Source organism: Colletes latitarsis, chromosome 3 (assembly GCF_051014445.1).
Source record: "Colletes latitarsis isolate SP2378_abdomen chromosome 3, iyColLati1, whole genome shotgun sequence".
Lineage (NCBI taxonomy): Eukaryota > Metazoa > Arthropoda > Insecta > Hymenoptera > Colletidae > Colletes > Colletes latitarsis.
Window position 1 is genome coordinate 30,374,276 of NC_135136.1, and position 15,818 is coordinate 30,390,093.

At 36.1% G+C, this 15,818-nt stretch overlaps 1 protein-coding gene across 3 annotated transcripts in view; it reads right to left on the reverse strand.

Annotated features, from left to right (window-relative positions):
- LOC143340550 (agrin) overlaps positions 1-15,818 on the reverse strand; it is a 903,627-nt gene that overhangs the window by 56,127 nt on the left and 831,682 nt on the right. For all 3 annotated transcript variants that reach the window (XM_076762655.1, XM_076762656.1, XM_076762654.1), the window contains 3 exons: positions 11,238-11,453; positions 9,075-9,316; positions 4,948-5,134 (listed from right to left, as the gene is read on the reverse strand). In XM_076762655.1, coding sequence (XP_076618770.1) covers positions 4,948-5,134; positions 9,075-9,316; positions 11,238-11,453 — 645 coding nt within the window. The remainder of the gene's footprint in view (positions 1-4,947; positions 5,135-9,074; positions 9,317-11,237; positions 11,454-15,818) is intronic.

The window sequence follows — 15,818 nt, forward strand, 5'->3', positions numbered from 1 at the left end:
AACCTGTTTCTACCCCTTTACACTCTTTCTGTTTTGCGCCGTCACACGGCTAAAAGATTTTTTAATAAAGATGCAAATCCCTCTAATGAGGAATTCTTAAAGTACAAAGGTTCATAGCTCATCAGCATGCAAATACGATTATGATATCGAAAGAGGATGGGGGTCAAAGGATCTCGCGCGCTGTGTACAAATTACGCATCGAGTCGTGTACCCTTTGTTTTGGTAAAAAAAATTCGTCGCCAGAGAAACTAAATTGAACGTAACAATTTCAATTTCCTGTCGATATAATGAGCCTAGCCGGCCGGAATCGATCATCCCTTAACTTCTTCCGCTCTACCTCGCTTCGTTAATAAAGTTTTCTTAATTATTCACTCGGGTCGTTCGTTCAAACTCTACTGCTTCCGCTCGATCGATATTCAATCAACGAATTCCTCCCCCGCCTCTCCCAAAAAATTTGAAATGGGTCGAATTTTAAGTTAAAAGCTTTGGTAACGTTGTCGCTAGTGCACGGGCATTTTCTGAGAAATTAGGGAAATCGTTAAATAATAATAATAGCAAGAACATTTTTATTAATGCGTATAACATCAAGCAAAAACATTACAAAGACATCACGAAGAAATTTTATTTTAGTCAAAAGTCAGACATATTTCATATTTAGTCACTTCAAGTTACTATTTTACTATAAATTTTATAACGCTCGTATGAAATTAAAATAAATATGCAATAAGCGAGGAAGCAAATTTTTAAAATGTGTTTAAAGCTGAGAAAGTACTCATGGACAATATGACAGAAAGTTTGGAATGGTATTAATGAAGAAAATATTAAAAAATAATTGTTGATAGAATTCTACCATTAATTTGAACATTAATTGGCTGATGCACTCATAAAACGAAAATTTTGAATTATTCGTTAACATAGTAAAATCTATGACATACTGTACAATATGAATTAAGTTTCCTTTGTAATCTAATGAATGAAATTAGTTTTATCTTATAATTTAATGTAGATTAATAGGCATTTGTCATTTGATACATATGCACTCGAGGTTTTAAGTTGACAAAAATTTTGACGCATTTATCAGCATTTGTGCTATTATTAACTATTTTCTGTGAAACGATAGAAAAACTTGTCTCCATGATTGCCGCGATGAATCCATTTTGTTAAATGGAACGAATAAATGTTTGCTATTCGCGAATTTTGTTTCGTCAGATCGAATAGTATAGCCCACGTACGAGTGACCCGAATGAAAGAGGCGCTCGCGCAGGTCATCGGGTGATTCGTACACGAATGTGCGGAAATAATTTGCGTTGGAAATGAACAACGCCATGTGTCACATGGTAGCCACCCATCGCGAGCCACCTCGTCGAGTTGTGCGTTTACTTCGTGTCGAGATAGACCATTCGAGACCGATTTCCATGGACATTCGGAAGAACGAACGTGAGAACTGCGCAACTGTTTCGACCTTTACGCTAACGCAGTCTAAGAGATGGGAATCCCATGTACGATAACAAGATCGAATGAGTGGATTCTGTGATAAATATTTGATCGTGAACTTTCGTTGAAAAGATTTTTTCAGACTTTCCTGTCCGTCTGTTTAAAATTTGTTTCCAAGAGAAGAAACTACCGACTAAATCGACGTTTGTTTCTGTGTTAGAAATTAAACGAAATTCCTTAAGGGGGTAGTTTAATCTAGAGTTTCATTTTTATGATCTTTTTAGGAATTTTTTTACAAAACAAAGTATAAGTTTCTTGTTTCAACATTTTGTATACATATTTATTTATGTTTTACGAATGTTCGTAATTTTTTTCGAGTGAAAATGATCAAAATTGACTGAATTATATGTTACTGAACAAGGTTCCTTTATATAAAAGGACACAATCATTCTGTTTATCTGAATTGAAAAAATTAATATTGAATAGTATATAATTGTGATTATTGAGTGAACCAAAATGAAAAAAGGTAGTGAAAATTTACGAAATGGTGACACTTTGAATTTTGAATATCAATTTCCTTTTTTTCATGTTTAGCTAAAAACACTAAAAAGAAGATTCTTCTTTTTACAATGACATATAATTCAGTCAATTTTAATTATTTTCGCTTGAAAAAAATTGTGAACATTCGTAAAACATAAATAAATACGTATGCATGATGTAGAGATCAAGAAACTTATACTCTTTCTTTTTTTAAATCCCTAGAAAGACGACAAAATGAAACTCTAGACTAGAAAGCTTAATTGCGTTCGATTCGAGTTCATCGACAGAAGATTTCTTTTTGTTTTTAAAATTCAGTCTAGTATCTCGAGAGCGTAAATAACCGATCGAAGCGGAAGATAAATCGAATACAGGACGTTGTGCAGTGCGAGCAACACGAACGTTTTCTTATAATATACGAAATAAAAACGTCAGAGAAAAAAAGCACAAACTAAGGTACAATTGAGAAACTCGGAAAGAAGTTGAATCCGGAGGACGTCAGTGATCTGGTCAGTGCTTTTCCCGTTACCTATCTGGATTGAACTTTTAAAGTAATCTCTTTACCCCGTTTTATCCGCGGTATTGTAGGATAACAAAATTGCGTACCGAGTTATCAATTGTTCCTTACAAGGATACCGAAGACAGAGGAGACACAATTACATTTCATGGAACGATTTCTATCCACAATATAAACGTTAAAAGACATTTGAAATGATTATCAAGATTTACTTAAAATAAATACATTGTTTTTACAAATTATTATTAAATCATGAATTACGAGAACTTATCACATCAGAGTCTTGCTTTTCTAGGTGATAACTTGTGATAGTTGATTATATTTAGAAGTATTGAAAGTTCAAAATGGTCAATGATGAACAAAAAGGAGAATTCACTTTTATTAAACTAGTGATTTTCAAAGTTTATGCAAGCTTGCCCCAGCCTTCCATAACATAAAGAATATTTTTACACCAAAGATATATAGGACTTAAATAATATACGAAAAATATTCTCCTACAGTTGCTAAATTTCGATGAACACATGCATTAAAATTTTACAGATACACTGGGTAGGTGTTTAAATTTTTCGGCGAAATTAAAAAATTTCAAATCATTCTAAAAAAATTATTTTTAGTTGCAGGGGTCAATTATAATCATTTTTGGTCAATAGACCTACCCCCGAAAACCTACGCGCTTCCGAGAAAAAAATTCCTTATCAAAAATGTAATGTCTGACCATACCATTGACATGTTTCCCTGAAATTTCATGCGTATGTTTAAAACATCATAACTCCTGAACGCATTGGAGGATTTTAATGTTTCAAGAGGCAAATAACGCGTATTTTAGTGACGAATATGTGGGAATTCTAACAATGTTAGAAAAGTCGTTCCTTAATACCGTGGTGTGGGAAAACCCCCATAAAAATGGTCAACCTTTCAAACTGCTATAACTCCTACAATAGTGAGTGTATCACATTGAAATTTAGTTTGGAGGTAGAGCTTATGGGTAGCTACAAAAAAGTATTAGACGACTTTTCTATACGCCGTCAAACAAAATTACTAAAAATCAAAAACGAATTTTTAAGAAAATTCGACAGGGGGTAGCTGCTAAAATTTTGCTACGAAATTAAAAAATGTAAAATCATTCTAGAAAAATTATTTTTGGTTGCAGCGGTCAATTACATTCATTTTTAGTCAATGGATATACTTCCGAAATCTTATCCACTTTTAAGAAAAAAATTCGAGAATGTATGAAACTTTGAGACGAAATTAAAACATTTCAAATCATTCTAGAAAAATTATTTTTAGTTACAGGGGCCAATTACAATCATTTTTGGTCAATAGAGATATCCACGAAATCCTATGCATTTTCGAGAAAAAAAATTCCTAATCGAAAACGTAATTTATGAACAGAAATGTTGCCTGAAAATTTTATGCGAATCTTTAAAATGCCATAACTTCTGAATGGATTGGACGATTTTAATTTTCAAAAACGCAAACAACGCGTATTTAGATGAAGAATACGTAGAAATTGCAAAATTATTCGAAAAGTTGATGCTTAACCTCGTAAAGAAAGAAAAACCCCATTAAAATGGCCCAATTTTCAAACTTCCATAACTCCTACAATAGTGAATATATTTCAATGAAACTTTTTTTTCAAGTAGTGCTCGTGGGTATCTATAAAAAGGTACTAGACAACTTTTCTATAGGGCGTCAAACAAAGTTATTAAAAATGAAAAACGAATTTTTAAGAAAAATCGACAGGGGGTAGGTGCCTAAATTTTTCGACGAAAAAAAAATTTTTCAAATCGTTCTGGAAAAATTATTTTCAGTTGCGAGGGTCAATTACAACCATTTTTGGTGAATAGACATATCCCCGAAATCCTATCCACTTTCTAGAAAAAAATTCGAGTAAGTCTTGAAAGTTTTGGGTGAAAAAAAAGGATTTCGAATCGTGCTGGAATCGTTCTGGAAAAATTATTTTCGGCTGTGGGGGTCAATTAGAATCATTTTTTGTCAATACATATACCCCCGAAATCCCACGCACTTTCGAGAAAAAAATTCCTTATTTCTATTGTCGAACTAGGTACTAACAGGTAACGTTGGACGTGGTCGCCATGACGAAATTTCGAGCAGTTAAGTAATTTGGAGGGTCTTAAACCTTCGTACTATTAATATTTGAAAAACGAAAGACGCGTCCTAAGCTGTGCTACAATAAACGATGTTTGGAATTTCAAACACTGATGGAATAATTGATGACTACTGTACAGAGTTGATATTATTCTATAAAAAACTTGACGACAAAACTTTCTACATTCGAGGCGCGAGGGACTACTGTACTTTTCAAACCCTGTGTCGTACACGTCAGCGCGTCCGCCAAGAAAACGTATTCCCAAACAGCCGAGTCGAATGGACAGCGTCGGGAATGAAAACTCGAGAGAATTAAAGGCCCTCTTGTCTGGTAGGGGATCGGTACTCACTGCAGAGTCCCTGGTAAAGCACGCGGATCTCTCGTCGATGTTGACAGGCCTCCAGGCGGAGCTTACACTCGTTCCCGTAGCTGATGCCGTCGTCGCCGCAAACGGGTTGAAATTCCGCCGGACAGGTCGGACACTCGCAAATCGCCGTGCCGCTGGTCTCCGCGCAAATCGCGCCCCACTGGCAGATCTGTAAAGGGAATCCCTTTCAATTCGACTTTGTTTTTTTTTTCGTCCGCCTCGACGTTCATGATCCGAAAGACACGCCCGACAATCCCTTTCGTGTTTTTCGTTTCCTTTCATTTATCGAGGCCAGAGCGAACAAAAATTTCGATTAATCGCGGTGGATCGTGGCTCGACCGCCTTCCGGCGACAGGTAGCCCCCCTTTGTCGCCAGTTTCACCTGGATATCCGCCGTTAGCTCGCCTTCCAGCGCTGGCCAGCGCAAAGCCGATAATCTATCGTTCGCGATATTTTATCGCGCCGCGCCATTTACGCGGCACTTTAATTCGCGGAAATTTAATGTACACCCCCGTTTCGCGTTCGCGGGTCTTCCGGTTTTTCATTGGCTACGGGCGAACGTTCGTGCAATTTTTCACGGCGACTATCGCGCCAGCGCTACGATTAAGCCGGTCAACGTCGTCGCGGAGAAAGATGAGGATAATACGAGGGTAGTTCAAATATAAACGAGACTTTTCCGCTTTAACGCTGGCAAATATCGTTACGCGTCTTCTATAGCCGCGCCAACTGTTTACCGGGCGCGTACCACCCCTATTCGTCACTGCGTCGGTGAATTTTCCTTCGCTATTGATTACATTTCATTTTGTTCGATTATTATAAATATTAAAAACAAGCGTGAGAAGGGGATATTTTTAGGTATCATCGATCCATGTACAGGGTGTTCCGTACACACTTCAGCAGTAATGTTCTATAGGGTTATTCAAACTGTGTGTCTCATCTTTAAATTGAAATAAAACACAAACTATTTGAGATACTTCAGGTTTTTTTACTTTAATATAAAGTCCACTTCATAACATTAATTGTGGAACACAATGCCATTTAAATAGCCGCCTCAGCTTTTTTCACGAGCTGGACTCGTTTTACGGAATTTTCTATTACACTATTACATAATTGGGGTTCTATTTCTCTGACGTTTTTATTTATTTGTCAATCGTTTGTGGTTTATTGACATAAACTTTACTTTTTTAAAAACCCCATAGGAAAAAGTCTAACGGAGTTAGTATGATCTTGGGGGCCAGTTGTCTCCTCCTTGAGAAATCAGGCATCGAAAACAAGCTCGAGCAGAACGTGAATGTTTATAATAATTTTCAACAATTTGTACACGTTGTTGCATAGTGTAGCGTTTCGTGACGATTTGTTTATGTTTAGTGATGACGTGTGTGAAATACAACAAAGAACAATTAAATGGTTAACAGTCCCATCTGTTGAAAAATGTGACACTCCATTTGGATAACTCTAATAAAAATAAGACTAAAGTGTTATATAGGGTGTTTGGCCACCCCTGAGAAAAACTTTAATGGGAGATTCTAGAGGCCAAAATAAGACGAAAATCAAGAATATTTTTGGTGAATATACATACCCCCGACATCCTACCCAATTTCGAGAAAAAAATTCGAGTAGGTGCTTAAATTTTTCGACGAAATTAAAAAATTTCAAATCGTTCTAAAAAAATTATTTTTGGTTGCAGGGGTTAATTACCATCGTTTTTGATGAATACACACACCTCCGAATTCCTACGCGCTTTCAAGAAAAAAATTCCGTACCAAAAATGTAATGTCTGACCATACCATTGATATGTTTCCCTGAAATTTCATACGAATCTTTAAAATGTCATAATTCCTGAACGGATTGGAGGATTTTAATATTTCGAAAGGCAAACAACGCGTATTTTAGTGTAGTATATATAGAAATCCCAAGAATATTCGAAAAGCTGTTCCTTAACCCTCGTAAAGTAGGAAAAACCTCATAAAAATGGTCCACTTTTCAAACGGTTATAACTCCTACAATAGTGAGTGTATCTCATTGAAATTTAGTCTGGAGGTAGAGCTTATGGATAGCTACAAAAAAGTATTAGACAAATTTTCTATACGCCGTCAAACAAAATTACTAAAAATTAAAAACGAATTTTTAAGAAAAATCGAAAAGAGGGTAAGCTACTGAAATTTTTCGGCGAAATTGAAAAGTTTCAAGTTATTCTGGAAAAATTATTTTTGATTGCAGGGGTCAATTACAATCATTTTTGGTGAACAGACACACCCCCGAATTCCTACGCACTTTGGTGGATATTTGTAATTAACCTCTAACCAAATTTCGCAGATTTGGGCAAATTTTATTCAGGAATAAAGAGTGAATGAGATTCACTTGAGATACACCCTGTATATTCTTTAATTTGATTTTATTTTGTTACAAATGTTTTTTCTTATTTTAATATCCTGAATCTCAACCGAGTTTCACAGTCTTTGTTATAGCTTCTTAACAAAGTATTTATGGATTTTTTGCTATGTAAAATTTTAGTCTTAGTTTTACTTGTAGAACACACTGCTGAAGTGTGTACGGAAAAATACGGAACATCCTGTATAATTTCTTTAACAAGGCAATTTCTCCAAGCGAAAGTTTGATTTCTGAATTTATTAAATATTGAAAATATTTTTAATCATTTCTTATATTCGACCACATTTTGGGAATTTTCAAATATAACATATAAATTGTACCCTCGTATTTTTCGTAAAAATTTTTTAATTCCCTTTCAACTTTGTTTTACGAGCTGGATAAACTCGAAAGAGCGAAATTAGTTTGCCTTTCGCGTCCCGTATTGATAAAAGGGCGAACCGAAAATTTAAATATATCGAATACGCGGTCACGTGATCTCAGAATTACACAGGGTTGTAAAGGGTTAACAGGGTAAAACGGACGGATCCTGTGGCGCGGTAATACCGATCAGATAAAACCAGCGTGTCAAACCGATCCAATTTACGTGGACACAGACGCCGAGGTTCGCGAATAACGAAGCCAGGTGAAACACGCGAATCGAACCAGAGACCGCGAATCCCAGCGATGATTGAAAATTCTCCTCTGTTCAATAACCAAATTTCTCGTGTAGTATCGTAAAATAATTTATTACGCAGTCTGAAGCGTAGATGCGATCAACGATTATCTTATATCGAGTCTGGAAAGGAAAATAAAACAATATGGATGCTAACGATCGCATTATCAAGCAATAGGATCATCAAAATATTTATAATTTCTTTGTCTGTTCTACGTAGAGTAATTAACACGTTGATTGCTCACTGAAGACCGAAATTTTCTATTGTAAGTTCATTTTAAATGATATTTTCCAACACATAGGATTTAATATGAATTAAATATCCATTTCTACTCATATGGTTAAATTATTATTAAATAGTTTTATATTTGTAAAAGAATTACTAAATACATTAAATGAACAAGTCAATTTTTTAATAACGTCATTGATATTAAGAATACTACAAATTGTTCCTTTGGATTATTAAATATTTCTACTTGCTGTATTATAATTTGAACAAATTGGTGCGGCAGTCAACGTGCTAAAATAATGTATCTTTGTACCAGAGAGATTATTTCATATTTCTTTTCTATAGAAGCATTATTAACATATTCAAAAAATGATACATCACGAACGAAGTGCTCTTTCTTGCCGCTAGAATATAATCAAGAATATTTCCAATATTCTGACTGTGATCCCAGATTCATACGAGATATTGATTCGTAAAAAATTGAATTTCATATTTCTTTTTTATAGAAGTATTATTAACATATGAAAAAAATGTCATATCAGGAACGAAGTGTTTTTTCTTGCAGCTAGAATATAATCAAGAATATTTGCAATATTCTGACTGTGATCCCAGATTCATACGAGATATTGATTCGTAAAAAATTGAATTTCATATTTCTTTTTTATAGAAGTATTATTAACATATGAAAAAAATGTCATATCAGGAACGAAGTGTTTTTTCTTGCAGCTAGAATATAATCAAGAATATTTGCAATATTCTGACTGTGATCCCAGATTCATACGAGATATTGATTTATAAAAAGATAGATTTCATATTTGCTGTACAGAATGGACAAACCTTCTCCGAGCACGGTCCTCTGGACCCGCAGGTGCCCGTGTAGGCGACCTCGATGTTGGTCTTCGTCAAGCAGGCCTGTCTCTTCAGCTCGCACAGTGACGTGTACGTCTTTCCACCCCGTGCACAGACAGGTCTCATCACTGGCTCGCATTCTGGGCCGCATTCGCAGCTTGCTATTCCTTGCCGGTTAATGACACACTGCTCGTAGGAGGCACACTTCGCCTCGTCACACGGATTGATTCCTGCACAATGGCGCAGATTAAAAAACCCCTTTCATTCGCGCGTCATCCTTGGCCGCGATAAAGGTTTTATTTATTCTACGGTGGAACAGCAATGGGCATTACTGGGTGACTGAGTCATAACACAATCGTTTGGATAATTACGAAAGTAGCCTACGTCAATAATTTAACAAAATTTTGTGCTCTTTATTAGTAGGTATAATCGATCGATTCTATTTCTTTAGATGTTTTACTCGGACCGCTTTCGTAATCACAAACAATTATTTGCCATTTTCTTAAACAATGTAACAACTGAACTAGAGGAACGCTTATAATTCCTGAAGGACACCAATTTGTTCGGAAAAATATAAATCATCGAAGCAATCGATGCAATGTTAAACTTCATATAAAAACAAAAAAGAATAACATCGTAGGAATTTATGTTGACATTTGTTGAAATAGAAAAACGATTGTACGTTTCAATTGTTTTACAATTAATGCTGCCAGTTAGGGTTCATTGTAATACAATTTTTAATTATTATTTCTTGCAGTTGGTTCAAAAAAGAACTCAACGGATTACAGTAAATAGTGTATTAAAACAACCATAAATGTAAATATTCGCGTCGAATCTTTGTAAACTGAAAGACAAACCATATTTACATATTATACATACTTGAACAACACACTGAATAATTCAATTTAAATTTTTAAATTGGTTATTGCAAAAACAAAACAAGAAAAGAAAACGAAAATAGAGTGAATACAATTTATATTTAATATAACCCACAATAGTATTAATATTACCAATGCTTTGTTTCGTGAATTATTTTTGTTGATAAATCTGTTATTTACTTCTAATTATAAAATGGCAAATAATTGTGGTACAACCCTGTAGTTGGTAGTCCCGTGATCCGAAAACGAGAAGATAAAGAGAAATGGTGTCAGATACGAGAACGATGGAAATTTTTAAATTGGAAAACTTTTCTTTTCGAATGTTAAATTTTCAATTCGCTTTTCTAGCTATCCGATAGTTGGGAGTACTACCGGTTTGTAAACTTGTTTGTTGATATTCAGAAGAGGGAAATGAAATCTGCACGATATTTTCGTCATCCTCGTTTTTGGATCACTCCGAAACTATCAGATTAATTCATAAATTCGTGCACTTTTTCGAAGCATATAGACCAAAATAAAACTATACTATCTAATTTTAATGTGTCTTATATTATCTTTAATGTCTTGCTATTTTAAGAACAATTTACTCATTATATTTTTTACGAACAGTAACATAAATTGGCACGAATGGATTGATCTGATAGATTTTTCATATTATGTAATTTTCGTAAATAAATATGTTCGCAGAGGTTATTATCGAAGCATTAAAAATATATGTAAAACAATTTTTTCAATTGATCTTTAAAAGGTATACAAATTAGACTGTTATATGTTCCTTAAAAATACTAAACAACAAATGAAGATGAATTTTATTAGAATCAATTCTCGGGATATTCAGCCTTGTGATTAAAAATTTCACCGTTTATTAATACAGACTCACGTGTCGAGATTTTTTTTTTTGATACACAGAAGTAGTCAAGATAGACGGTACAAAAAGAAAAGAGATCACGCGGATTATTGAGGACAGCGGTGAATTTAAATATAGAATTTATTTCTAATAAATTTCTATTATCTAAGATGAATTTATTAAAAAATTATTTCTTAGCAAAAATGAACAACAAGAATTATGATCTCTTCAGACATTCCTTGGACTCATGAATACATATGCTTCCAAAAGCTCATTAACCTTGTCAGGAAGCATAAACATGATTCTTAAGTAGTTTTTAAATACGTTAAAAATATGTACAATGTTCGTTTAGTTGCTACGGTGTAATTACGAAGAATTTCGTGAGTGGTTCTGTCTTGGAAATTTTGATGGTGGAATTTAAAGTACCTGAACTGCAAGCGCCATTGTAGACCTTTCTGAGCGATAATCTGGATCTGCAGGCTTCCTGTCTGAGGCTGCATTCGTTCGAGTATGTTTTACCATCGCTTCCGCAGACTGGCGAGAACTCGAGGCCGCACTGTTCGCCGCAACGACAGCCTGGTTGCCTGGCATCGTCCAGCTGACAGACTTCCGGTTCTATGCATTCCACGTTACTGCAAGGATCTGAAAAATTAAATTGCAGACATGCATGGATTAAAATATTTCTGTCGTTTGAAATGAGAAGATTTCAAATTTTTAGACAGAACTAGCATTTAACAATCGAGACACTGAATCGTTATCGAGAGATAAAGAATAATGCACTAAATACTGATATGTGAGACACGAGCAAAAAATAACAGTCGAGAATCCAATATATCGCTGGAGTTGGCTTATAACAATGACAGTCAAACTTTTTTACGAGTGGACCAATATAATTTATTATAAAAAGTAATAAACTGTTCTTTCAAAATCTTGTTACCATTTTTTTAATTTGAAAGCAATCAAGTGTATTTTAATAATTTTGTACATGTTAGGGAGAGTTCCATTTTTTGTACACAGAAGTTTTTTAATCGATTTCTATATAAATTTTTTACATTTTGAATATGCAAAAAATATTCAGATTTCTATGGAAATTTTCGCATATGCAAAAAATGGAACACGCCCTTAAATGAATTTTTTTGTAACATTGAAATTGAAAATTTCTACATTGTTGTTTTAAAATTTGGGACGGACTGGATGGAACTTTTATGTAAAATAATATAAACGCGAGTTCTTCGCTATTTTGAAAGCAATTACGTGCTTCATAATACGATTTGTTAATAGAATTTTTAGGTTATAGATTCGCTAATGGAGAAATATTCCACTGGGAACAGGCATACTTGGGTAACTGGTTTGTGAACAGGTGTATGAATAAGTTTGAAACCTGTGCACCGAAAACTCTGTGCATATATGTTTATTCTGCAAACGTAAGTTTAGCGTAAAATTGTGTAACGACTGACTACGAAGTTCCAAAGTGAAAATTCGATGTGAGAACCTGCGTACAGCAAATCTTGGCATAACAGCATAATTAACCCAAAAAGGTACAAGCTGAGCTATTAGAAAAGGACAGCGAATAAAGCATAAATAAGAATAATACAATGTGAAACTTATTTACTTTTCATTTTTGTTAATGGAATATCTACTAATATATTTCTGAGGTTTTTCTGACTAAAACAAGACCAAACACGATAACTTGCATCATATGTCCATATTTAACGAGATTTTGTACTCTATCAGAAGTAGGTTAAAAACAAATTATACCGTGTTTGGTCCTATTTTAATCAGAAAATTCTCACAAATACATTGGTAAAACTTTCATTAAAAAAAAAACAAAAATAAAAAAGTTCCATTTTTGCATTATGCATGTATTGTCTCCTCCCAGATCAGATTACACTCGACGTTGAGTTTCTTTGATTTGCCAAGGCGTACAGTTCACTTGTTCAACCGAAAATGACTGACTGTTATCCAGGCATTGCCATGTACAGTTATTTGCATTAGGCTTGATAAATTGAATAATCGTCCTTCGTAGCAACAGCGAGGAAACGTTTCATGGAAATTTACGCGGCAACAGAGGCAGATGCAGGTTAGTTGGCGTCAGATTGATAAAGACAGATAGAAAGAGCCTGGCGAGAAGTATACGCGGCCTCGCGAGGAGGCCGGGTCAGGGGGTCGAAGGGGTTACGTGGCGCAGGTAGAAGCGTGGCTAAGCCGAGATTAATCTTCGCCCTCGACCAAGGAAGGAAGTTGGATTCCGTTTCCTGTCCGTAGGCGGTAGGTTTCGACCTTATAGCGAGGCTGACGCGGCAAGTTCCCGAGGCGGTGGTGTTTCTCGGGGTTAGTTCGAGTTACAGACCAGTGGAGCGGCTAAACTCGACCCTTCCGTAACCACCCTCGTTTCTTCCTCGCCCGTCGTTAGTTTAGTCGCTCGTCTAGAGTTGCAATCGAAGCCCCACCACCGTCTCGTGTGTACAAATATTCTTGAATCCTTTGCAACAGTTTCGTTTTCGCCGCGGTGTCATCGATCCTTGATAGAACAATATTTGCGTAGCTTGATTCGTTTCTAACATTGTTCGAACCCGTTTCTCGATTCGATACAACTGATGCCCGCCGGCAACTCTCGCATTCGTCACCACAGGGATTTCTGTTTTATCGTTTTCCTGACAATTCTCATTCTGATGGAAGTTTTGTCACAAGAATTTGGCGATTCTTGGTGTCAATAGTACTACTTTTCATTCATGAACACATTGACTGTTACGTCACCCATATATGGGTGTTAAGGATTCTAAAGGAACCTTAACATCGCGGGGTTTGTGATATGGATGTAACTTCTCCGCTATTTTTGAGGATTAGGACTTCGAGGCATTTTTACTTGACAAATTACGTTACGGTTATTAAGGAACCTCCAGACTCCTTGGAGAATCCTTGGAGCTCTTCCTTGAGCGCACAGCTGCAGACCACCGGGATTTGGGGGCTTTGGCTTTCCCCAAAGATAGTTTATTTAAAAAGGGGCAACATTCTCGTGTACCTGGACACTGGACAGAAGGGTGGGCAGGAATGTTGCAAAGGGTATGGAACGCCCTGTCAAGGTGATGACTTTGAGGATTGGCTTGACCAATCTTCCCACCGGTTAACACTACGCGTTTTCGTCACCTTGATAGGGGAAGCCAAGCTTAGATTAAGGATAGCATTAAGATTTGGGATTAGATTTCTGTTTGATCGAGCCTTACGAACTCGACTAGACTCTCCGCAAGACGTTTCATAACACGAAGAGCAACGGGCTTCAGTTAGTTATATTTTCCCAAACACCAGTTTGGGTGGTTCTTCGAGCACAAGGTTAAGGGAACACAACAAGGAGCTGTTGTAATACGCACGGTCCGCGCAGTATATAGCACGTGGGTGTGATACCATCCGCACTATAAACAACAGAGTCAGCATTCTTCACCAAAACATTTGAATCACCATCCACGTCACCACCTAGCAGCAACAACATCTGAGTCAGACATCAGGCCTCGAACCAAACCATCCCCACTCTACAGCAATACCGACCTTTATAAACCCTTCGCAAAAATAAAGAATACTTCTGTATTTCGAAAGTCAAGACTCGCGTAACATCACTCTGTTCGTTCCTTATCTTCAGCTACGGCATAAGTCACGACAGAGCTAACAGTTGTACGCAACATTACCTCAAGTTTTCGCGAGTTCGTATTTTTTCCAAGTGACGCGTAAAGTCCCGTCACATGGGCATAGTGCTTCGCGGCCGAAACAATGGGTGACATGAATTTTCACTGATGAGCTAAAAAAATTGTTTCTCAAGTTAAAGGAAATAAATCTTGCGAGGACACTTAAATTTTAACGAGACTGTAAAAATAAGTTCTACGACAAATTGTGGATATGCTAGTTTCCAATTATCCAAACAAGAGTATCGTTTTCGTAGACAATTTGAGGGGTTTGATCTGGCAGTCAACGTGTTAATGACTGTGAAAATCGATTCTGATTAGACATCAATTTTATAATGACTCGATGTACTGTGCGTCCACGAGAAATTGACTAGCGGGACGTGGTAGAGGGGAACAGGGAGCACTTTGCTTGTTCCAGCTATCCCTACTTTCGTCGTTTCAGCCAATCGATACGTAGACCTAAGCACCAATCAGACCTGCGTTCTTTTTGCTAGCCAACTTCTCGTGAACGCACAATACTTGCTTCTAACAGAACCAGATATGTTTATAAATCATTTTACAGTCAATTTTAGATTTCTAGTTTTACTGTCAAATGTAGTTTAAGGTAAATCATGCATCGGATCAGAGTTTCCCGAACTTTTATCGACTTGAACAAAGCACATAACACATATACACATATCTTACGTGTACTTTAAGTGCATTCTATTAACCTTCTTGAAAAATGTTTGCTCTACTAATGAAAAAAAATATCACGCATCTGGCATCACTATTTCAAAGTCATTTCGTGTTTCATCAATTTTACAGTTACTCGTTCATTTTGCGTTTGAAAGACCCATCGTGAGAAACATTCCGGATCCGGTATTCCTCTCTCAGTACCAGAGGATCTGTTCGGAGATACTGGTCACGACTTGTCCTCGAAAATAGCGAAACTACGGATCTCGAAACTGCCGGGCTAACTTCACGCAACATTACCCTGATGTGGATTTCTTTCTACAATCGCCAGGCTGGACCGGATGATCCCTTCTATATCGGCGTCTGCTCGTCGTTATTCCGTAGAACGGTGCGCGCAACGACGTCGATGCAACCACCGAATGGGGCCAAAGAACAAACGTTCCAAGAAAAAAGAATGTACTAAAAGTATTAGAGGCTAAGACATATTGCACGTTTTAGGCACTACTTTATTAACCCTTTGCACTTCGAGAGTATTTATTAATATGAACTATATAAAAATAACAAAATATTCTTCCTTCCACAAACATGTATATGAATGTCTATAATTTAAATTTTATTTATACAGGGTGTTCGACCACCCCTGATTTGCAAGATTATGATT